Source organism: Lissotriton helveticus, chromosome 7 (genome assembly GCF_964261635.1).
Source record: "Lissotriton helveticus chromosome 7, aLisHel1.1, whole genome shotgun sequence".
NCBI classification, from domain to species: domain Eukaryota; kingdom Metazoa; phylum Chordata; class Amphibia; order Caudata; family Salamandridae; genus Lissotriton; species Lissotriton helveticus.
In genome coordinates this window covers 448219548-448244988 of record NC_136068.1, presented here as the reverse complement: position 1 = coordinate 448244988, position 25441 = coordinate 448219548, and the positions used below count along the sequence as shown (strand labels likewise).

At 48.6% G+C, this 25441-nt stretch overlaps 1 protein-coding gene across 2 annotated transcripts in view; it reads right to left on the bottom strand.

The window, feature by feature from the left end:
• Positions 1 to 14292: 14292 nt before the first annotated feature.
• Positions 14293 to 25441, bottom strand: part of NUDT9 (nudix hydrolase 9) — a 249218-nt gene continuing 238069 nt past the window's right edge. For both annotated transcript variants that reach the window (XM_078652384.1, XM_078652382.1), the window contains one exon: positions 14293 to 14730. In XM_078652384.1, coding sequence (XP_078508510.1) covers positions 14582 to 14730 — 149 coding nt within the window. In that variant the 3' untranslated portion in view covers positions 14293 to 14581. The remainder of the gene's footprint in view (positions 14731 to 25441) is intronic.

Below are 25441 nucleotides of genomic sequence, written 5' to 3'. Positions count from 1 at the left end.
TACACTGGGACCCATCTTGGTCACTACCAACCTCCCCTACCTCATCTGGTTGGGGAAAACCTGAGCCACCTCTTTCAAGATCACTCCCAGATGCTTCTCCAGACCCTCTGGAATCCACCGAAAAGTCTGTTGGCATAGCTCTGGAAAACAGGGACTTAAAATATGCTCTACAACAATTGAATCACACATCCCCACACAGGTTTTAACCAAACTACCCTTCACCCAACCATCCAGTGTCTCAGAAAAGTACCCCACATCATTCTCACAAGACTGGTGAGACAGTGTCTGACTGTTATTGTTCCTTAACCCATACTCTTCTGGCTGGTCTGCATACTCAGTTATCAGGGCTTCTACCATGGGGGAACCCCTCTCCCTTCACCTCTCATCTAGGGTAAGTAGAGTGTCCCTCCCACCATCAGGAATATGATCCCCTGTGTCAGGTCCCCAATGCACCTCAGGGACACTGCGCACCACTGGAGTAACCTCACAATCCAGAACTCCCTGGTGTATGTCAACCCCCTCCTTGAAGCAGGGCACCAAGTCTGTGTGCGTGAGTACATCTCCCTTGTCAGTACTGGAGGTAACACTTTTGCAGCCACCATCTCAGCTGGACTCCACCCCCAGCCAAGCTCACTTCCTGACCTACACACTTTTCCTTTTCAGCTAAGGCTCGCTCTAGCTCCTCGCACTCCTGGTCTCGCGGCCTCAGCCTCCAGGTACAATCAGAAATCCGATTCCTCTCCTCCCAAGCAAATCTTTCCCATAATGTTTCTTCCTCAGGGCCACTGCCCTCTTGGTATTCTGGCTGGGGATCCCCCCCCCTCGGAGTAATCTGATAGTGTTGCCTCCCATGGTAGCACCTATTAGTTATTATCTTGCTTAGCCATCCTGTGTGCCTCTGCTAGGATGTGTATTGACTGTCTGGCTTTGGAGTGACAGGAGCTGTGGATGTGCAGTGGCTCCAGAGAGTCTGGATGAGGTCAGAGCTGGGCTGAATAGACCTGGGCTGCATTCAGAGTAGTGGGAGCAGTTTTCACTAGCACCTGAATAGGCCTGGTCTGCATTTAGAATAGTGGGAGGAGATTTATTTGCACCTGAATGGGCCTGGTCTGCTGTAGACAATGCTGTCTCCAGCTCCTGTTGGGAAGCTCGGCCAGAGATGGCAAACTGGTTTGGACTCAGCACAGACACTCTCTGCCTGAGAGGACAAAGTAATTTGGAGTATAAATATTGGGGTCCAGACCCCAGAACTTTGGACCAAGAAGACTGTCAAGAAGAAGAGCTGGAGAAGCTGTGAGGAGGAACTACCACTATGCGGAGTGCTTTGATGTATTGACCTGCAGTGGCTGTTTCGGTCTTGGGAAGTGAAAGGACTGGACTGAACTTTCGCCAAGTTCTTTATGGAGTTTCTCCAAGGGCTTGAGGTAGCGCTTGCCCCCGTTCAAAAAGTCTCAGGAACAGCAAAGACTTCAAGTTCTTCTGCCATCAGCACTGGGGACTGTGTGTTCTGTGCTGCAACTGAACAAAAACCACCAGACACCGTCTACAACACTGCTGCCAACTCCATGTCCCGAAGGCACTGCAGAGGGCACCACCTTACCGTAACCCTGGTCTCACCGATGATGCCACCCGATGCTGCCACCACCAAGCTGTTGCTTGCACCGTGACCTGTGGGTACCGCACTTTGCACCGCCTCAGTTCACGGCGCAGCCTTGGTATCCCAGACGACGCTCCACACCGACATCAACGCCGCTGCTTGCACCGTGGTTCGAGGGCACTGCTGGTAAGTTACACGACGCACCGTCCTCATCCCACACTGCAGCTTTGGCCCGCTGATGCCATTGGATACAGTTCGTCAGCCGAAGACAGCGCTTCAGCAACTACAACTTTGCTGGTTGCATGGTGACCTGCCAGCATCACGACGAGTCCCGCATCACTTCACACCGCAGCCCTGGTCTCACTGATGCTGCTGGACGACCGGCACCGCTTAACTTCGCACCGTAGCCCTGACGCCTGCCACACAGGTGCTCCAGACTTCAACCGCGAGGAGTTCGAGCTGCAACGTGTGTCACTTCAAGGGCCCGATGACTTCTGCACTGATCTTCGGAACCGACGAGGACAGACGCCTTCCCTTTGGGGCTCATCAAGAAGTCGCTGACGCCCTACATTTCTCAAGGTACTGTTTTGAGGGTCTTCCCGACACTGTAGCTGGCACACAACGCCGTGGTCAGCCAGAAGTGTTTGGATTTGTTGTTCATGACGCTGTAATAGCCCCTGATGGAGCTATTGACTTCAAAGAATTGTATTTAAATTCTATTTTGAATACTGAAGATGTCTGAGAATTGTATGGTAGATTTTTTATTGTTTTTGGTCTTGTTTTGGATATTTAAAAATATTGGATATTTTTCTAAACTGGTGTGGTGTCCTTTTGTAGTGCTTTCACTGTAGTTTTGTGCAAATGCTTTACACACTGCCTCTAAGGTAAGCCAGACTGCTCGTGCCAAGCTCGTGCCAAACTACCAAGGGGGTGAGCAGGGGTTATTTTAGGACTGTAATTCCCTTATCCTGACTAGAAGGAAGAGTCCCGACTTGGACAAAGATGCAAAGCCTTGCCAACTAGAGACCCCCATTTGTAACAGTGTCTCTGTGCCAATGTCTGAGAATCAAAGGAGGGTCGCTATGACAGTGATCATTTGTTGAGGGGTTCGGTCCTCAATGTTCATGTTTGTGTCCATGTGTCAGTATCAATGACTGTGTCCCTATATCACTGTCCTTGTGTCAGCATCCTTATGTCAGTAAACAAATGCTAGTATCCCAATGTGGTGCCTCAGACAGTGTCATTGTTTTGGTGTCCCCATATTATGTTACTGTGCTATTGTTGTGTCCAAGTGCTAGTTTCCTAGTGTCCTTGCGGCAGTTTTCCAGTGTCACTGAACCAAGCCACTGTCACAGCATCAGTGTTTGCGCCGCCTACCAATGTTCCAGTGTTTATATCCCCAAGTCAATATTTCTTTCCCAATGTAAGAAACAGTTGAAGATGCAACACTTAAAAAAAAATACATCACAATACACTTCTCTCAGAACTCATCTGCCTCTCTAATCACTTGTTAACTGCATTATTGCCCTTGACATAGAACATCGATCGCCAGCGTTCTCGCTAGGTTTGCACTATACAAAGAACACATGAACAGATAAAGTGTTGATTCTCCTGTGTTACTGCCCCCGAGGCAACTGGTGTGTGATTGTTGGTGCTGAAGTTTCAGTATCCTAGTGTCAATGTTGGTGCACTGATAGCAGTGCCCAACTGTCAATGTTTGTGACTCACATTAACATTTTAGTGGCACCCATGTCAACATCTGTGCATATATGCAGGCACCGGTTGTCAGTTTTCTATTGTTCGTGTCCCAGTGTCCCCATTGTTGGACCTGGGGTTGCCGGTCCACCTAGGGTAGCCTGGCACAAAGTGGCAAGGCCTACCTCCAAGGCAAATTGTCGCACTTGTGTCACACTCAATACAGTAGCACAGCGTACCTCCACTCAAAAATGACACTACACCATTTTTTTTAGAAATATGTAGAAAAGCTTTATCTTTTCTTTTCACTTTAGTTTCTACTTTGCATCACAGATAGATCCATCAAATAGTTTTCTCACTGTTGAATAACTGACTTTGATAAATACATGACATGGCAATACTTTGATATCTTATCCATTCTAATTAGTCTTCTCTATATTAACAGAGTAGGTATAATGATACATTACCATTGAGGACTCATTCTCAATACAAACATGAGGAACAAGGATTCAGCAGACAGTTCCACAGTATGAACACTTTTTTATGAGTACAAGCAGCTGAATGTCTAGGTGGAAACAGGTAGGTTAATTCAACACTTCATATAACCATTTAGTTTACTCAACAACCACTTTTGACTGACAGGTTATCACAGTGAATCCTCTAGGACTTGAATAGTCTGCATATAATATTCCCCTCAATCAGTCAGGTCTTATTCCTGGGCCAGCATTGTTACCCCGTCTTCCATCAGTTGGCCCTCCCTTCAGCTGTAACCTGAAGATTCTTACTCTCAGGAAGTCTCTACCCAAGCGGTTGTAATACCTTGACAAGCAAGTCCATTAGTCAGGGACTTCAGTCCGTGGCGCAGTTCTGCTGGTTCAAATTACCCAAAGCCTGCAGTACACTTCCTTAGTCTGGGCCAGAATCGCCGTCAAAAGTTATGACTTATCGACGGTCCCCCTCCCCGTCAGCCTAAGTTCCCAGCTTACTTTTGGTTAAGCAGTCTTGTCAGGCATTCCGACCCAGGATCAGGTTTTCTTCATTTGGACCCGATCTCCAGCCGATGCTTGCTTCAGTGTGGGTAGGCCCCACCCCGAGGCTGGATTCTGACTGACAACCTGACAGGGGGTGAAGCAGACTCTCCTCGGCTCTTCCGTATTCCTCTCCCTTGCCGGCTTCAGATGGGAAGGACTTCGCCCGAGCCCAGCCTCCTTCAACTCCTCCCCTCCCCTTCAGCTTCACGATGAACTTGCCGGGTGGAGTTTCAATCACTCCCCTCCGTCCGGCAACTACGCTTGACAGCTCCCGCTTCACCACCACAGCGGGGGGAACCAGTGTCAAGAGTCACTTGTGGGAAGGGGGGAAAAGCAGACAGCAGAAGGCGCCTACCCCTCGGCACACCAGGGCGATCACGGTAAGCTTAGACAAACGCTTGAAGCGCCGAGGCTCCGTTAATCTATGACGGTCAATGCCCAACAATAGTCCGGCCTCAATGCAGTTAAATTAGGGCCTCACAGCGCCGATGATGATAGCGCGACAGGCGGCGGCAGGGAGAAGGCTGATGTTACCACAGTGTTGGGCCTCTTTTTGGAGACAGTTACCCCCACTCCCTGTCTCCCAGTCCAATTACCCTCAGCTCATCAGAGGCACCGCAGGATTCCTTTATAGGGAGCGCTAGAAGGGGTGAGGGAGCTAACCGAAAGACGATGGCAGCAGGGTTTGGTCAACAGGCAGGGGGTCGCGTCAGTGGAGAAGAGTAGCCGGCCCGAGGGACGATCAAACCCTACTCAGTGCACCTTCCTCCCCACGTTATTACCTCAACTCCTGACCAGGCTCTCCTCAACCTTCCTGCCCACACACAAAATGGCCGCCCCACATTCCACCTTATATAGCCTTTGCCCAGAGTGTCAAGAAAGTTCTGGAACCCCTCATGCCACCCAATGGCTCTAGGCTGTGAGGTAAAATTTGGCAGTTGGTAGGCCACCATTTTGTAGATGACTGTTGGACCCGGCCTCGTGGCGTGGTCCCGCTCCTCCCCGCATGGCGGGCCCTGGACCGCAACAACCCCTGGCCTCCTTGACGAACCTCCCTCTCCAACCCTCAACGAGAGCCGCCACTCCTGGCGACCCCCGGCTCTCCCCCTCAGGAACACGGCGACCCCTACTCGCCCTACTCTGCTGGGCTGGCTCCTAACCTGGGCCGCCATCTCAGGCCCGACTCCATCTTGGGCCTTCCACGTCATGACCACGTGGCCTCGGCCCGACCTCGGCCGTAGACTCAGCGAAGCCCCGACATCGAGGCACCAAGATCCGACCAGGGGGTAAAACGGCCACTCGACGAATCAAGGAGGAGGAGAGTTTCGATGGCCCTCCAGCCGTCCCCGGACGCCTGGTTTCGATCGCCCTCCGGACTCCCTGGGCGCTGGCTCCACCCCCCTGCTGGGTGTCTGGACACCCTCATCCCGGCCCCTCTGACCCCCCAGACGCGAGGGTCCGGACATCAAAGGCCTCCAGACCTATATAAGGGGCAGCTCTGGAACAAGTCGGCAGTTGTATCCTGGAGTCGAGAGCCCTGCTGACGCTGTCGCGGCCGACCCTGAGAAGTACTCACTGCTCTGATCGCTGAAACCATCTTTGGAGTCCTGCTGGCGCTGCCGCGGCCCAACCTCGCTGAAACCATCTTTGGAGTCCTGCTGGCGCTGCCGCGGCCCGACCTTACGGAACCCCTCCAGCTCGAGGATTGAGAGCTGTGCATAGGGTATCCCCGTACCAGGCTGGTACTAAGACTGTCCCGCTACCCCTTTCCCCCCAGAACCAAGACTTTACGGACCCCTCGATCCGCTTGTACATATTGCCGAGAGAAACAATCTTTACTGTTGATAAAGATCCTAAGAAGTTATCCTTTTGTGTGGTGTACCTTTGTAGTCGTGTGATTGCTCTGCTGTTACGATTCGAGGAGAGGAACCTCTCCCAGGAGGCCTCTCTACCAACGCTCGGCCATCTCCCGAAGGAGAGGAGGGTCCAGGGGGGGTCAGTCAGACATCTTCTGCCGCCCTGGGAACCGCCTTTCTAACATTGGTGGCAGGCGGTGCGATCCGAGCCGACGCAAATCGTACAGAGTGACTAGCCCACTACTGACCGAAACACACCGCGACCATGACTACCAAAGAAAACAGACCGACCGCAGAGTTCCAGAAAGAACGGTTGGAAGAGTATAACCATAAAGAATTGAAACAATTCTGCAAGGATCTGGGCATCGCTACCACTGGACTAAGCACCAAGGAAGATTTCAAGTTGGCCCTACAAACATGGGTGGAGGCAGGAGAGACGCCACCCCAGGGCGAAGAAAACACGGCCCCCGATGTGCCCCGCGAAAACCTCGCAACTACAGCAGAGGAAAGAAGCACCAACGTCTACACGGGCCTCTCCCAAGAAGACGCCCGCGAACGAGAAAGGAGCCGGCTCCACGAATTGGAGCTCGCCCGACTCCGTCTGGACGGAGAGCTGCAGCTAGCCGAGAAGAAGATAGCCCTTGAGCAACTACGGCTGCAGGGAGAATTGGAGGAGAAACGAAAACAGAGAGACTTAGAGGAGAAGAGGCTCACGTTCGAGCACGAGCGTGGCTTAAAAGAACTTGAGATCAAGGCCAAAACGAGTGAGGCCAGCGCCTCCGGGAACCGGGGCCCGCCTCCGCCGGCGGACACGAAGGTCCACATCCCCAAAGATGTCGTCAAAGAATACTATAAAAACGACGACATCCAACAATGGTTTAAGGCCTACGAGGTAGCCATGGCCTCTCATCGAATACCCCAAAAAGACTGGGGTGCCGGCTTGTGGGGGAAGTTAGTCAACGAAGGGAGAGACGCCCTGCTAGAACTCCCCGACGCCGAGATGACCTCGTACGAGCATATGAAAGCCGCCCTCCTTACTCGCTATGGACTCACCCCTGAGATGTACCGGCAGCGATTCCGAGACTGTAAGAAACTCCCCGGTACTACATGGGTGGAGTACGTGAACTTCTATAGTAGAGCTTTAGAGGGGTGGATCAAAGGCAGCCAGGTCACCACCTACGAGCAGCTGTTCAACCTCATCGTATGGGAGCACCTCTCCAACAACTGTTTTATCGAACTCCGGCAGCATCTCCTCGACAGCAAGCTGACCGAGCCACGGAAACTCGCCATCGAGGCCGATCGATGGGTGAGCACCCGGGTCCCCCGGAGCCCGATGGGAGACTACGGCCGAGGTCCCCCGGGGAACCACCGCCCGCGAGGCGGCGGAGGAGGCCAAAACAGGACCAGGGACTCCCCCGCCGGACCGCTCCCGACCCCCACTTCGCCGTCCCTGGCCAGAAGAGGGACCCCCCAAGCACAGCCAGGGCCCCGCCCAAACGTTACCTGCCACAGATGCCAGCGGCCCGGTCACTATGCCAATGACCCCCTCTGCCCGATGAACCAACGACCCGGCCCCACCGGTCCTCCAAATCGCCAGATCGCTGCCGCCACCCTGGGAGAAGAGAGGGGCGACGAAGAAAGCTACGACCCCAACCAGACCGAGTGGGAGCCCGCCGCTATGTCCCTGGTATGTCTAGGCGAAAGAGACATGATCCCCCGGGCCCCGATCCCGGGCAACACTCAAAAGTACCGCCAATGGGTCAACATTAATGTACACCGGGCTGAAGCCCTCCGCGACACCGGAGCCAGCGTAACGGCCGTCCGAGGCCACTTGGTGACCCCATACCAGATCCTGCCCAATGTGCTGTGCCCAGTACGGTCGGCGGACAATTCAGAGAGCCTGTGCCAGATGGCCCGCATCCCCTTCGAGTGGGGGGGGTCGGGTCTGCTGAAAGTGACCGTCCGGGACGATGCCCCCGTGGACTGCCTCCTCGGGAACGACCTGGAAAGTTCCCCCTGGGCCCACGTCGAGCGGAGAGAGCATCTGGGGATGCTAGGCCTTCCCGAGTGGGTCTGTGCGACCACCCGATCCATGGCCGCCCGGCCACCGCCCCGACGGAAGCTGCCCCGACTGAAGAACCGGAGTGGCCCGCGCCTCCGCCGCCCGCCGTATCCGAAGACGCCGATCCGGAGCCCGACTCACCGGGGACCAACAGTGAGGAAATAGCTGAGCTCGGCAACCTCCCGAAACTATCCCAATGGCGCCAAGAAGGGGGCCCCACACGAGAACAGTTCCAGCAGGAGCAGAGAACCTGCCCCTCCCTCGAGGGAATTCGACAGCAAGCCGCCACTCATGCCGCCGGAGACCCGTCGGGGTCCCACTGGGTCTATTGGGATCATGATCTCCTCTACAGCGAACAAAAGATTGCCGAACTGGGGGCCGGCCGGGTGCTGGTGGTTCCCCTCAGATTCAGAGACTTTCTCCTGAACCTGGCACACGACGTGCCCCTCGCCGGGCACCTGGGGCAGGACAAAACATACAGCCGCCTGGTGACCCATTTCTACTGGCCCAAGATGAAAAACGATGTGAACAATCACTGCCGGACTTGCCCCACCTGCCAAGCCAGCGGGAAGAGTGGAGGGAAACACAAGGCCCCCCTCCAACCCTTCCCAGTCGTCAACACCCCTTTCGAGCGGGTGGTAATAGACATTGTGGGGCCTCTAGAGCCTCGCACCTCCCAAGGGCACCGGTTTATTCTCGTCCTGGTAGACCATGCCACCCGCTATCCCGAAGCCATCCCCCTCCGGACTGTGACGGCCCCCGTGGTGGGCCGGTCACTGATGGGGATCTTCTCCCGGGTGGGCTTCCCTCGAGAGGTCGTCAGTGACCGGGGTGCGAACTTTATCTCCCGATACATGAAGTCCCTGTGGCAACAGTGCGGGGTCACGTATAAATTCACGACCCCCCTACCACCCCCAAGTGAATGGATTGGTGGAGCGCTTCAATAGAACTCTCAAGGGGATGATCATGGGCCTGGAGGAGCCCTTGCGACGCCAATGGGATGTGCTGCTGCCCTGCCTCCTCTTCGCCTATCGGGAAGTTCCGCAGAAGTCCCTGGGGTTCAGCCCCTTCGAACTATTGTACGGACACCCCGTCCGGGGTCCCCTCAGCCTGGTCAAAGAAGGCTGGGAGGAGGCAGTCAAAGATGCTCCCCCCGACGTCTACCGATACCTCCTGCCCCTCCGAAACCAAACTCGGAAGTTCCGGGAACTTGCCGAAGCCAACCTCGAGGCCAGCCAAGAGGAGATGAAACGCTGGTACGACCAAAACGCCTCTTCCATCGAGTTCGAACCCGGCCAACAGGTCTGGGTCATGTCCCCAGTCGAGCCCTGTGCCCTTCAGGACAAATGGACGGGGCCCTTCAAGGTGGTGGAGCGTAAGAGTCCTGTCACCTACCTGGTGGACATGGAATCCCCCAGGCACCCCCTCAGGGTCCTCCACACCAACCGGCTCAAGCCTCACTTTGTCCGGACCGAACTCAGCCTGCTGATGGCTACGGATGGCGGGGCCGAAGACGACTCCGAGCCCCTACCGGACCTCCTGAGCACCTCCGAGAAGGACGGCTCCGTCGAGGGGGTCACCCTCTCCTCAACCCTGACCCCAGAACAGCGCCAGGACTGCCAAAAACTGCTGGGGCAGTTCACCAACTTGTTTTCCCTCACCCCCGTAGTCACCCAGTGGTGCGTCCACGATGTCGACACCGGGGACAGCCCGCCTGTGCGACACCGGGCCTACAGAGTTCCCGACATAGTCCGGACCTGCATCCAATCGGAGGTCTCCAAGATGTTGGCTCTGGGGGTAGTCGAACCCTCTGACAGTAAGTGGGCCAGTCCAGTCGTCCTGGTCCCCAAAGCCGCCGCCCCTGGCGCTGCGCCCGAACTGCGATTTTGTGTAGACTACCGGGGGTTGAACACCGTCACCCGGACCGATGCTCATCCCATTCCCCGGGCCGATATACTGATCGACTGCCTGGGGGCGGCCCGCTACCTGAGCACATTCGACCTGACCTCCGGCTACTGGCCGATTGGACTCATCCCGGGCGCCCAAGAGCGCTCCGCTTTCTCCACCCCCGATGGCTACTACCACTTCAGGGTGATGCCCTTCGGGATGAAAAACGCCCCCGCAACCTTCCAGAGGCTGGTGAATAAGGTGCTGGCAGGACTAGAAGAGTTCAGCGCTGCATATCTGGACGATATTGCGGTGTACAGCCGCCACTGGGCCGAGCACCTCAAGCACCTCAAGCACCTCTGGGAGGTCCTGATGGCCCTCCAACGGGCCGGACTGACAATAAAAGCCAGCAAGTGTCAGCTAGGCCAAGGTTCCGTGACCTATCTGGGACACCAAGTGGGGAGCGGCCATGTGGCTCCCCTCCAACCCAAGAACCCATTATGGCCTGGGAGCCGACGGTCACCCAGACAGCAGTCAGAGCCTTCCTGGGGCTCACTGGGTACTACCGGCGCTTCGTGAAGAATTATGGGAGCATCGTTGGCCCCCTCACCGAACTCACTTCCAAGAGGCAGCCCCAGAAGGTGCATTGGACGCCCGAGTGTCAGGCCGCCTTTGAGGCCCTAAAAACAGCGATGTGTACCGCCCCCGTGCTCCAAGCCCCCGACTACAGCCGGGAATTCATAGTACAGAAGGACGCCTCGGAGCATGGTGTCGGGGCGGTCCTTTCCCAACTCAACGCCGAAGGAGTTGACCAGCCGGTGGCCTTCATCAGCCGACGTCTGCTGGCCCGAGAACAACGCTGGAGCACCATTGAACGAGAGGCCTTCGCCGTGGTGTGGGCCCTCAAGAAACTCCGACCCTATCTCTTCGGCACCCACTTCCGGGTGCAAACCGACCACTGGCCCTTTTGGTGGTTGATGCAAATGCGAGGGGAAAACCCAAAGTTGCTGCGATGGTCCATCTCCCTCCAAGGGATGTACTTCACTGTGGAACACCGCCCCGGCAACGACCACGCCAACGCCGACGGCCTGTCCCGCTTCTTCCGCCTCGACGAGGCGAACCCCCAAGGAGATGGGTGACTCTCCCCGCCTTCAGCTGGGGGGGACGTGTGTTGGACCCGGCCTCGTGGCGTGATCCCGCTCCTCCCCGCATCGCGGGCCCTGGACCGCAACAACCCCTGGCCTCCTCGACGAGCCTCCCTCTCCAACCCTCAATGAGAGCCGCCACTCCTGGCGAACCGCGGCTCTCCCCCTCAGGAACACGGCGACCCCTACTCGCCCTACTCTGCTGGGCTGGCCCCTAACCTGGGCCGCCATCTCAGGCCCGACTCCATCTTGGGCCTTCCACGTCATGACCACGTGGCCTCGGCCCGACCTCGGCCTCAGCGAAGCCCCGACATCGAGGCACCAAGATCCGACAAGGGGGAAAAAACGGCCACTCGACGAATCAAGGAGGAGGAGAGTTTCGATGGCCCTCCAGCCGTCCCCGGACGCCTGGTTTCGATCGCCCTCCGGACTCCCTGGGCGCTGGCTCCACCCCCCTGCTGGGTTTCTGGACACCCTCATCCCAGCCCCTCTGACCCCCCAGGCGCGTGGGTCCGGACATCAAAGGCCTCCAGACCTATATCTGGGGCAGCTCTGGAACAAGTCGGCAGTTGTATCCTGGAGTCGAGAGCCCTGCTGACGCTGTCGCGGCCGACCCTGAGAAGAACTCACTGCTCTGATCGCTGAAACCATCTTTGGAGTCCTGCTGGCGCTGCCGCGGCCCAACCTCGCTGAAACCATCTTGGAGTCCTGCTGGCGCTGCCGCGGCCCAACCTCGCTGAAACCATCTTTGGAGTCCTGCTGGCGCTGCCGTGGCCCGACCTTACGGAACCCCCCAGCTCGAGGATTGAGAGCTGTGCGTAGGGTATCCCCGTACCAGGCTGGTACTAAGACTGACCCGCTACCCCTTTCCCCCCAGAACCAAGACTTTACGGATCCCTCGATCCACTTGTACATATTGCCGAGAGAACCAATCTTTACTGTTGATAAAGATCCTAAGAAGTTATCCTTTTGTGTGGTGTACCTTTGTAGTCGTGTGATTGCTCTGCTGTTACGATTCGAGGAGAGGAACCTCTCCCAGGAGGCCTCTCTACCAACGCTCAGCCATCTCCCGAAGGAGAGGGGGGTCCAGGGGGGGTCAGTCAGACATCTTCTGCCGCCCCGGGAACCGCCTTTCTAACAATTACCTTCTACTCTTCCTCCATTTTAGAGGAGCACCTGGCCTTCATTGCTAATTAGTAGCAATGTGGTGCCCAGAGACCTAGGGTCAACACCAAAAAAAAAAAATTACATTGGACAAAAATAGAAGGCAAAAAGGGGAAGAAAAATAAGGAGGGACCACCCAAAGGGCTGACAGGTTTAACACCCATGAGTTATCATCTGTCAGTGCTACTGTCAATATCCTCGTCAGTGCACTAATGTCGTGTGCCTGTCTTCCATATGTCAAGTCACTGTTCTGGTACTGTGTCCTACTATTACTATCACAATGTCCACATAATTATGTCCTAGTGTTCATGCTCAATAATTATTGCTTGTGTCACATGTTAGTATTTTTGCTCGAGTTTCAGTGACCTAGTGTCAGTGTTGATTTGCCTGTCCCATTTCTGTAATGACAGTGTCAATTTGTAAGTCCTCTGGTGGCTCCATTCCTGTGTTAGTGTCCTAGACTCAGTGCAGTTTTCTCACTGTCCCCTATGTCTATGTCGGTGCTCCTGTGGTAGAGTACCGCACTGACATTGCTGGTACCTCTATGTCAGTGTATCAGTGTCATTGTTGGTGCCTATTTATCAGTTCCATGAGGTTGGTGTGGATCCCTTTTTGCACACACCCAACACATGCACAGAAACAGATCAGGAGAGTGGCACTAACTTGTATCGCTTCTAAAGAGTAGCAAGGGCTCCCATTACCCATCAGAGCCTCCTCCTCCCTTCTTGAATTCCGTAAGTAGCTGAAGTCCTAGCTTTTGAATTAACCAACCGACCTCATGCAGGGATAGGATTGCACATCTGCTCAGTGTGTGGATCACAGTGCGCTTTACAAATACACATAACAAAACTGTTGTGAAATAACATGCTTGTTAGAGAGACACCAACATCAAAAAAGTAAAAGATGATAAGCAAAGCTTGCATTTCATTGGTTTATAAACTTATTGACTGAATACATTTATTGACATGTGGGATATGATTATACCCACATCATGCTCATTTTTGTAGATGACCATGCAGAAACAGTGTAACTAATGTTTGAATATTGTTTCACTATGTAGTGCAAGTCTTTCATTTAAGCTTGCATGCACAACATATTCAGAGGTGAAAGAAATATAAGTAAGACCTACACTCTTGTTTTGACAATCTCTTAACTTGCCAACAGTGCCTGCTGCCAGTTGCATATAGGGGTGTAAGCATTAACATGGGTGTGATGAGCCCTTTCAGACACCACATTGGGTATAACTTTGTGGCGATACACGCGTGTGCCTGTGTACAGACACACTGGAATGCCATCTCTGAATGGTTTTTCCAAAACTTCTACTAAAACATTAAAAAATGGGCGTGCATACTTGCCGGTGCATGCATGTATGGCCATCCTAGAATTTTTCTATCAGGTTTCACAAAAGCCATACATAAATAGACACACAACTTAGACAATACAGGGATTTGGCTAAGGATTAACTAATGCCTGACTCATGAGAGTTCCTCAAATTTGCAGGATGAGATGCAGAAGGCGTTCTTTTTCTTATCTTGTTGAACTCCCTGCCAAGTAGCCTAAACCTGATGGACAATAAACTTACCTCCAAGACAGTACCTGAGAACCTGGTTCTTTGAAATGATCCTCTCTGCCAATCAGGATGCTCTGGTGAACGTTTGATATCAGCTAGAGATAATGGATGCTAGCGCTAGGACAACTGTGGCCAGCCATGCGCTGGACAAATTCCAATAGAATAGAACAGGGAAGCCAATTGCCAAGATGGACTGACCAGTTGCCTAATGCTGTATGATGTGGTAGGTAGAAGCAAAATGTGAATCGCACAACAGACCAATGGATGAAGCGAATCAACTGAATGTATATGTATGCATGTTTTAATGATTTTAAAATGAAAAATCTAGACTAACATCAGTCTTGTTTATGCATTACAAAACAAAAATTGAAAAAAGACATGTTTTTGCAAGTCCCAGAAAGTGCATACAAATAATCCAAAAAAACATCTGAAAGCACTGCAGGTAAAACGTCTTTGGAGACAGGACTCCCAAACTTGTCCTGCTTAGGTTACCAGTATTCAGGCTTCTCTTTTCTCTGCATGCTGAAGGGGCACAAACAGCTGGCCTCCACCCTAGACAGCCAACTGTAGTTCATCAACCCCAGTGAGCATCTAGTTTGTCTGCCACTAGCTGGATGAAATGACAGTGGCTGGCATATAACTGACACTCTTCACTTATTGCCACCCATTTTACTTTGCCGGCATCATCACCCGCTTCCAGGGGAATGTTGTCCATAACAGCACCTAAAGGGAAGAAGAGGTGAATCGGTGAAGTCTTCTCTCTCACTCTCCTGTGATTGTAATATACAGCACAAAATTATACCTCAACTACCTTTACGTTAATCAAATTGTTATTCAGTCCTTCTAATATAAATCACACTCCAATCATAATCCGACATAATCATTGTACTCTGATATAACCACAACATTATACACCCTTAAATATATAAGGGATAAAGTACCCCCTGATATACATTATAAGGATATTGGAAATCACAAAGGAGTTCCATAAACATATAAAGGAACAAGGCTGAAGGAGATATGCAATATCCTCATCATGTACAGGAGGGGTATTTTATCCTGTATAATACAAGGTCGCACCATCACCTTTCCCACTAACCCCTTGAAACCTTGTTGAGTAGCTCTATCATATGTAAGACAGAGATTGTTTGCAAATATGAAGAATAAAAATAAAGCCTCATGTACAAAATTGAACGCATCAAAAACCTGTTAGATATGTGTTGCAAAAAGATATTAGTAACAGTTCAAAACAAGTCTTTTTTTTCTTTCTAAAAAGCTGCAGTAGCCCGGAATGTTTAGAAACCTGGAGAAAGATTCAAACTTTTATATGATTATCTACCGATCATGTCCTTCATGCTATTCACTGTAAGCCAGAAAAATAGAAGAGAAAAAAGAAAAGCTACATTTTGTTTCTGTTGCTTTAAACAGCTGCTGTAATTTCGCTGCATAACTTGCGCTGCCTTTCACCCAGGCTGCTGGCCCTGGCAGCAGGTATTATGTCAGAGGTTGACTGTAATAACCTGTTTTAGTTGAGTTCTGATACATTTTCTTTATAATCCACAAACATGTGCTTCATAAGCCACCAACTATATATGAATTAGGGACTAGTGTTTATACAGGGAATGCAGAATCCCATGTATTATAGTTACATCCTGATTAAGTACATATTCTTACATCTGATTTCCCTACATAAGCTCACCACAAGCACAGACTGCTATAACCAGATCCATATCCTATTCGGATAAAGTGCATTGATTCTATCTCTATAATTCAATGCACTCTGATATAGTTAGACACTGATTCAATAGTGTTATTGCATATTGTCATTATTATCACTACTTTTAAAATGGCTCAGCACATATGGAATTGAATTTAGGCATCAGAATAATAGACAATTATCATCTTCGTTATTCTGTAATCATAGTCTTTGCTTTTCCTCCGCCTTAAACTCCTGGAAGGCATATTGCCTTGGTAAAAATGGAAAAAGGTTTTCCAAATTAAAACTGCCACTTTACGAATAGTGGGACTGTTGTAAGTGTTACATTATTTTCAATGTATGAGGATTATATGACACTTATCTCCTGTGATGCAGTATAATATCTATAACGTGATCTCTTGCCTTGCATAAGGTCTATAAGATATTGTATTGCTGTGCTCACATAATTATTTACAGTTACTTTTGGAAGCAAGGCCATATCTCATATGTATGGTGTTATTAGGGAGACAAACTTCTGCCCCTATCTGGATTTGATATCTCCAACAAGGATTTGGCTACGGAGCCTATCATGTCAGAAAACGTATTATAAATTCTTATGCCACTCTTCTTGATACAGGTTGGTAGGACTAAGTGCAAAGTGTAACACATCCAATCAAAATAGATACATAAGGTGTGATCCTTCGTACATTAGGGGAGAGCGAGAATCAAAAGCAATCAGTGAGCACCACCTCCAAGGATGTCCAGCACATTTCTGCATATACAGTCCTGTTCAAATTGTGGGCTGTGCAGGTCAGAGGCCACCTCTGACTTGGCTCAGGTATGTCACGCTCTATATTACGCTATACCTCACTTTTCATAGTGGCAGAACTTAGCTACCAACCATTAGGGCTAGAGTACTTAGGAAATATAGCTACAAATATATGCCATGATTTGGTTCTTCATTTTCTCTACTTATATTCTGATTGCCAATGTGATCATGAACTTTGCCACAATTTTATACGATAGTGTATTAAAAATAAAACATAAATTGTAAAACTATCATGTATCATTTGTGTATTAGCAACTAGGTCTAGGAAAACTCCTTAACTAACCTGTCTGGTCTCTGTTACGATGAATTATTCATGCTTTCAGGACAATGTAAATGAGGTGTTCATGGGACAGCTGTTTGCTTTCTCGACTCCACTACGATGGGTATACCTTCTTTGGCTTGCATTTAGCTTCCATTTTAGTTCTCGTTTAAAGTTTGCCTCATTTTCTAACGGTGCTTGGTACATGTTTTTTATCTCAAGAATGCCCTTACAAACATTTCTTTCAGATAGGCATTGATGCCCGGTAGTATGCAAAGTTATTTCCAGGGCACACAAATTTAGAACATGAGGCATTGTTTTATTTTCCGTGCTCGCCAAGAGACAACTCTTCTGCTTCAGTGTAATAAAAACACTGTTCTTTACCTTTGGCACAGGCTGATTAGCTTGCTGTTATATTATATATACCATATCAGTGAAAAACTCGGTGTGAGATTCCCTTCTGCCAAAGTCATGTCGGTACCATGCTGAAAGACACAGATCCTCTGTCCCAGACCTTCATCCTGAGAATGAAGATAGCTGTACCCTCGGAGGAGTATCTGCTGACATACAATAGGTCATTCCAACAGGCCGTGTAGATGGGTACCAGTATGCTCTCTTTAGCATATAGGCTAGCAATAGTAGTAGTAACATTAGTGATGTTAGCAACGTTATGAACAATTACCATGATTGAATTGTCTATATTTTTCACTTTTCCAATAGTGCTTATTGCAATAATATATCTCATCTTTCTCACAATCGCTGTTCATGTTTTCTTTGCAGATTAGAGCTCTTCAATAAATGTTTGAAAATATAATAATGTATCTATTATTTGTGACTCTTTGGGGATACATGAGTGACAAACAAAAGGGTTAGATCTGTTTCCATGATTTCCTTGGGAACCTAAGAGTCATGTTCTAGGTTACTGACAACATCCATCATCCGGAAGTTTAGGAGTTTGGATACGGTTCTGTGAGCTAGCCAACAGACCAACATTTACTGATTTTATGAGAAGACCAAGTTTTTGTATTATGAAGTTGCGTTGTTCTAAATACACGGTCATACTAGATTAACAGGAACCTTATAACAGTATAGAGGCCATGGGAAATACGGTGGGTGTGAACATTTTGTCACAGGCTGGGGGTGCACAACATGGGGCCAGATGACTACTAAATGCCACTTAGGACAAAAATGCAAAAAAAACACTTTACAACTAGGAAGACACATGAGTAAGACTGATTAGATTCTCCAGCTGATACGAAAGAAGCCCCCTACTCTACAGAGCATTATTTAAAATTAAAAGGATGTCCCTGATGAATAAATGAAACATGTTCGTTTCAAAAGGGTGACAAAAATAATGTGGACCAATATACAAAGGCCACTGGCTGACTATTTACAATCAATGGTTTCCCACTACGCAGCATGTGGAAGAGGTAATACTTGCTCTACAAACCCAAAATACATTATCCAGATCATTTCCCTGTGAGGAGTTTGAGGGAGTGAAAGAAGCCTTGGGTCACTTTGTGACTTGCAAATCTAACGTTTTCACACAAAGATACACAACATATCAGCAACAAGAACTACAAATTACATACGAAGGGCATACTCAATGGTATATTGGGGAGCAGGCCCATGTATTGGCACCAGAATTAGTCTACTGAAGAACACTCATGGTCTAGGTTAGCAGAGGAAAGAGTCGTGTGCGCATAAATATGCGGGTACATCCCAAAGGGGCACACCGGGCAGGATCAAACAATTGATTCCAAAGTCTTAAACATGAAATGTTTATTTAGGTTTATAATGAAAAATAGTTCTTTGATATTGTCATCATATCAACATGAATGATTTTTAGCAAAATCCACAAATGGTCATTATGTGAAGACTCCGATGCATTTCGGGCGGACAGCCCTTTGTCAAGGAGTGCTGAAAGAAGAGGAAACGAGCCTCAGTGAAAGGAAAATACGAGGAGGAAAAAAAGTGATCAGGGGTGTGTGTAAATAAAACTAAGACAATGGTGAAGGGTTAATTAAAGATAAAGGTGAAGGTGCTCATAGCAATAAGAAGAACGTGATATGTTAATGGGAAAATTAGAAGGCGGGCGGATGGTTCTCTGAACTAAAAATGAGGGTGCTCATAACGGATAAGAAAGGTGTGATAGGTTTATGAAGAAATTAGAGAGCGGGCGAATTAAAGGATGAGTGGTGTAGAACAGTCGTTACAAAGCCGAAACTTAACATGCTGGAGTTGTCATGGTGAGGGGAAGCGTGTCGAGTAGTGCGAGCAAATAAATGGTGGATAAACACGTAGTGGAGGCTAAAGAGAAACTTACTTAATGCTGAAAAGCGCCAGCCGGGCGTTAGTCAAATCGGTGGGTGGCCGGGTTTGTGAGTAAGAAACCGGATTTCCGTTGTGGTTTAAGGTGAACGAGAATTATAAAAATAAAGAAGGGACTGGCTTGGTGAGTGGGGGGATAGTGGCGGCCATCTTACAACGGTGAAAAAAAGTGAAAGAGATAACCAAAGTAACGAAGGAAGGTAAATTCAGAGCAATGGGAGATATCCAACTATACAGTTAATCATACAGCATCAATATTTAGAAATAGCAACTAAATTCAACGCGATCGTTGAGTACATGCGGTTTCAGGGTTTGCAAACGGTAAATCCATTCAAGTTCTCTCTGAAGGAGCCGTTTGTGATTGTCTGTTCCTTCATTTTTTGAAATCATTTCTAGGACAGTAAATTGCAGTTGAGCGATAGAGTGGTGGGAAGCGTTGAAGTGAACGGCAACATTAGATTTCTGATTGTTGGTACGGATGTTGGACTTATGTTCATTAATACGTACTTTGATTTTTCTCTCGGTTTTACCTATATACATTTGGCCACAAGGGCATTTAATGGCGTAGATCAGGTTCGTAGAGTCACAGGTGGCATTGACATGTAGTTTGATCTGATGGCCTTTCATAGGATGTCTTATGGAGTTACCTTTGATTACGCAGTTGCAGTTATTGCAATTCATGCAAGGCAAGGTTCCTTTGTAGGTTTTTTGTGTAGGGGTTTTTTTTGTAAGAATTTCCTTCATGTTGTTGCTGCGTGTGTAGGCGAAAAGTGGAGGAGTTACAAAACTGTCCCTAAAGTCGGGTTCCATCTGTAGAATGGGCCAGTGATTGAGGATGATTTTCTTAAAGCTGGTGCTTGACGTAGAGTATTTGGGCACTAGTACCATACGTTGATCAGTGGGTTTAATCTTTTTGGTGAGGCTTTCTTGTCTGCTGATAACTGCGACTCTAGAGTGGGCATCTTTGAGAATAGGTTCAGGGTAACCTCTATTGGAGAATCGATCGTGCATTTCTTGGATTCTGGTTTTGAGAGTGTTTTCGTTGGAGACGATGCGTTTCAAGCGTAACATTTGTGAATAAGGTAAATGTCTCTTGAGAGATCCTTGATGGAAACTCGTGTAATGTAACGTATTGTTACGATCTGTGGCTTTTCGGTGTAGATCGGTCATTATTCCTCTGTCGGTAATCTTGACGTTGACGTCCAGAAACGAGATCTCTGAATCGCTCATTTGCCAGGTCAATTTGATGCGCTCGTCTTTGGTGTTCAGTTCGCAGAGAGCTTTGGTAAGAGCGTCTTTAGTGTCTGTCCACATGAAGAAGAGGTCGTCTATGTACCTCACGTACATCTTGATTTTATCGTTGATGTTAGTGTTGCCATATATGTGTAGATTTTCAAAATTTTGCATATAAATGTTGGCATACGTTGGAGCCGCGCAGTTTCCCATGGCCATCCCGGGTAGCTGGAGGTACCACTGGTCATCATGTTGAAAGTAACTATGGTATAAAGTGTATACCATGAGTTCCATTAAGAATGCTTGCATGGGCATATCAATATCGCTCTGCAGTAAGGCTTGTTCGATGGCTTCTATGCCCCCTTGGTGGGGTATAGAAGTGTACAAGGAACTAACGTCAGCTGTACATAGTAAAAGGGATTCATCGGTGTCAATGTCAACTTGTGCCAATTTGAGTAGAAATTCGGTGGTATCCTTAATGTGGCTGGTCATTTTGTTGACTAAAGGTTGCAGGTATCGGTCAATAAATTTACCGACTGGTTCATGTACAGATCCTTTGGTTGAAACGATCGGTCTAAAAGGTGGATCATGTAAATTCTTGTGAATCTTGGGCGACATGTGTATAACGGGGCTTTTAGGGTGATCTCGCAGTAAATACTTTTTGGTGCGATCTTCAATGATGCCAGCTTTGTGTGCCTTGAGTACTATGTTTTGTAGAATGGATTGGAACTCCCTGGTGGGGTTATAATCCAATTGCATATAAGTGTCAGCATCTTGAATGTGTTCTTGTAGACGCTGGGTGTACATGCTAGTGTTCAAGATCACAAGGGCGCCGCCCTTATCGGCTTTCACGCATTTAATATGCGGGTTGTTTGCCAGATTGGGAAACTGCGCGGCTCCAACGTATGCCAACATTTATATGCAAAATTTTGAAAATCTACACATATATGGCAACACTAACATCAACGATAAAATCAAGATGTACGTGAGGTACATAGACGACCTCTTCTTCATGTGGACAGACACTAAAGACGCTCTTACCAAAGCTCTCTGCGAACTGAACACCAAAGACGAGCGCATCAAATTGACCTGGCAAATGAGCGATTCAGAGATCTCGTTTCTGGACGTCAACGTCAAGATTACCGACAGAGGAATAATGACCGATCTACACCGAAAAGCCACAGATCGTAACAATACGTTACATTACACGAGTTTCCATCAAGGATCTCTCAAGAGACATTTACCTTATTCACAAATGTTACGCGTGAAACGCATCGTCTCCGACGAAAACACTCTCAAGACCAGAATCCAAGAAATGCACGATCGATTCTCCAATAGAGGTTACCCTGAACCTATTCTCAAAGATGCCCACTCTAGAGTCGCAGTTATCAGCAGACAAGAAAGCCTCACCAAAAAGATTAAACCCACTGATCAACGTATGGTACTAGTGTCCAAATACTCTACGTCAAGCACCAGCTTTAAGAAAATCATCCTCAATCACTGGCCCATTCTACAGATGGAACCCGACTTTAGGGACAGTTTTGTAACTCCTCCACTTTTCGCCTACACACGCAGCAACAGCATGAAGGAAATTCTTACAAAAAAAAACCCTACACAAAAAACCTACAAAGGAACCTTGCCTTGCATGAATTGCAATAACTGCAACTGCGTAATCAAAGGTAACTCCATAAGACATCCTATGAAAGGCCATCAGATCAAACTACATGTCAATGCCACCTGTGACTCTACGAACCTGATCTACGCCATTAAATGCCCTTGTGGCCAAATGTATATAGGTAAAACCGAGAGAAAAATCAAAGTACGTATTAATGAACAAAAGTCCAACATCCGTACCAACAATCAGAAATCTAATGTTGCCGTTCACTTCAACGCTTCCCACCACTCTATCGCTCAACTGCAATTTACTGTCCTAGAAATGATTTCAAAAAATGAAGGAACAGACAATCACAAACGGCTCCTTCAGAGAGAACTTGAATGGATTTACCGTTTGCAAACCCTGAAACCGCATGGACTCAACGATCGCGTTGAATTTATTTGCTATTTGTAAATATTGATGCTGTATGATTAACTGTATAGTTGGATATCTCCCATTGCTCTGAATTTACCTTCCTTCGTTACTTTGGTTATCTCTTTCACTTTTTTTCACCGTTGTAAGATGGCCGCCACTATCCCCCCACTCACCAAGCCAGTCCCTTCTTTATTTTTATAATTCTCGTTCACCTTAAACCACAACGGAAATCCGGTTTCTTACTCACAAACCCGGCCACCCACCGATTTGACTAACGCCCGGCTGGCGCTTTTCAGCATGAAGTAAGTTTCTCTTTAGCCTCCACTACGTGTTTATCCACCATTTATTTGCTCGCACTACTCGACACGCTTCCCCTCACCATGACAACTCCAGCATGTTAAGTTTCGGCTTTGTAACGACTGTTCTACACCACTCATCCTTTAATTCGCCCGCTCTCTAATTTCTTCATAAACCTATCACACCTTTCTTATCCGTTATGAGCACCCTCATTTTTAGTTCAGAGAACCATCCGCCCGCCTTCTAATTTTCCCATTAACATATCACGTTCTTCTTATTGCTATGAGCACCTTCACCTTTATCTTTAATGAACCCTTCACCATTGTCTTAGTTTTATTTACACACACCCCTGATCACTTTTTTTCCTCCTCGTATTTTCCTTTCACTGAGGCTCGTTTCCTCTTCTTTCAGCGCTCCTTGACAAAGGGCTGTCTGCCCGAAATGCATCGGAGTCTTCACATAATGACCATTTGTGGATTTTGCTAAAAATCATTCATGTTGATATGATGACAATATCAAAGAACGATTTTTCATTATAAACCTAAATAAACATTTCATGTTTAAGACTTTGGAATCAATTGTTTGATCCTGCCCGGTGTGCCCCTTTGGGATGTACCCGCATATTTATGCGCACACGACTCTTTCCATTATTCCATAGGCGTTTGGACGGAAACGCCTCCAAAGAGTGCACCCAACTGTTTAATTTTGCTTGGAAAATTCAATTAAGTTTGCTGTGCACCCTCTACCTTCTTCTTTTGTCATTTCCTAGGTTAGCAGAGGGCACACCCTATGCTCAATGCAATATTGTCACTCTTGTGAACATTAGAGAGATTCTCCAAGAGTTAACAGGCAGATGCTGACAGCTTGGAAAGCATATATTACAGATCAAGGGCTTCACCAGAAGCACAGTAGTTCAACACATTTCTCAATGCAATGATGGGAAAGAGTCCAAGTAAAGGCTGTCTTTCGGACAGCCCGTAGGACCATCAACAGAAGGTGCAAACCATGCCCCAAGAAAACATAAGATATTGACTGCGAGTCCGTCCCCCCATAGAAATGGTACTGTTTATTTAAGAATGCAGCACTTGGGGATTGGTACTAGATAATATATATATACACCATTACACACCATAATCTCTCTTTACCACTGTTGCAATAGGATTTAAAACAAAGACAAACATGAGGGTAGGGGATATGAGGACCTCAGCCACGAGCCTTGAAGAAGCTGTGGACCTCATCCCCCAAGGCTGATGATTTACATAAGGGGAGGTGGTGTGCATGGCACCCCTTCCCTCCTGAAGCGGATGATTGGCCTTAGGAACCACATCCCCAGGTGCCCGATACAGCTGCAGTGTCCTGGGGAGCTTTCATGATCATCGGGAAGGTCTTTAGGGCCACGTGGCCAGTACACAGATACCTTGTTGGCTGGGGCAGGAACCAGCGCTGTCGCAAGTTGCACAGCCTGCGCACTTGTGGTAAGAGTTTGCTAAAGTGCTTTTGAAGTAGTTGTGCTAGATGTTAAACTTTGCTGTTATTCTACACTGTTATGCTGTTATGCTAGATGTTGCACATTTGATATTGTGCAAATATACACATGGGCTCTCTGTAATTTTATACCCTTCTCCTATGTTTCAGGGACTGTTTTTCCTTCGAGACTTCAAGTCCCAGAAGCCTTGAGCAGGGCCATCTTGGGTGGGGTTCCTGTATAAGTGGAGCCTCACACAGAGCCACACAATTGTTATTTTGGAGACAGTGGCTGAGACAGATTTCCTCCTGGACTTCTCTTGTATTTCTGTAACTCTCAATCTCCCTAATCTCAGAATGCCTCTTGGTGTTCAATAGCTCTTGATAAACTCTGTAGTGGCGAACTAGATAACTATTCGTATGTTCAAGTTCAAACTGCTGCAAGGATTATAGAGACATTCCTACCACAAAAACACTAAACTTAACAGGGTGATATTAACCTCTGCTCAGTGGAGGCCGGCACGGCTTGCATGTGGCGGGCGGGCGGCACACCGAGAAGGGGTGGGGGTGCAATGTAAAATAAAAAAAATACACTTACCTTGTCATCTGGTCCTGTGTCGCTGCTCCTGCTCTCCTCCGTTAGACCCTGGAACAGGAGGCAAAGCCAGGCTCCCCTGACCAATCACAACAATGCGATGTAATGTTGTGATTGATAAGCACATACGCTCTCCTGACCACTGCAGCGTTGTGGTTGGTTTGGGTGTCGTGGTTCAACACTCAGCCAGGGAATGGAGGCTTGGGCATGTTATCCATGCAGGCTGTAATGCAGCTTGCGTGTGGAACAGGGAAAGTGCACATGACTGTTTGGCTGGTCCCAGAGGGCCGGCCAGTCATGTGCACTTAGGAGTGGGCAAACCACTCTTTCCCTGCCCTGCTCCCAGAGCAGAGCAGCCCAGCCCGCAAAGAAGCACGGAAACATAAAATGATATTAACTCAAAGCTATTATCATTTTATGTTCTCTTTATTTGCACTGCTTAAAAGCAGTGGGGCGACACTCCTTTGCCATTGCCTCTGTTCCAGTACTGGAAACACAAACCTCACGATTATCAAGTACGGTATTTGTGGTATGTACTTTGTTAGAAATGGGGGTCTCTAGTTGACAGTTGTATACAGCCTGTCCAAGCAAGGACACTTCCGTCTAGTCAGGATAAGGGAGTTAAACACCCAAGATAACCCCTGCTCACCCCCTTGGAATCTTGGCGCGAGCAGTCAGGCCTCCCTCAGAGGCAATGTGTA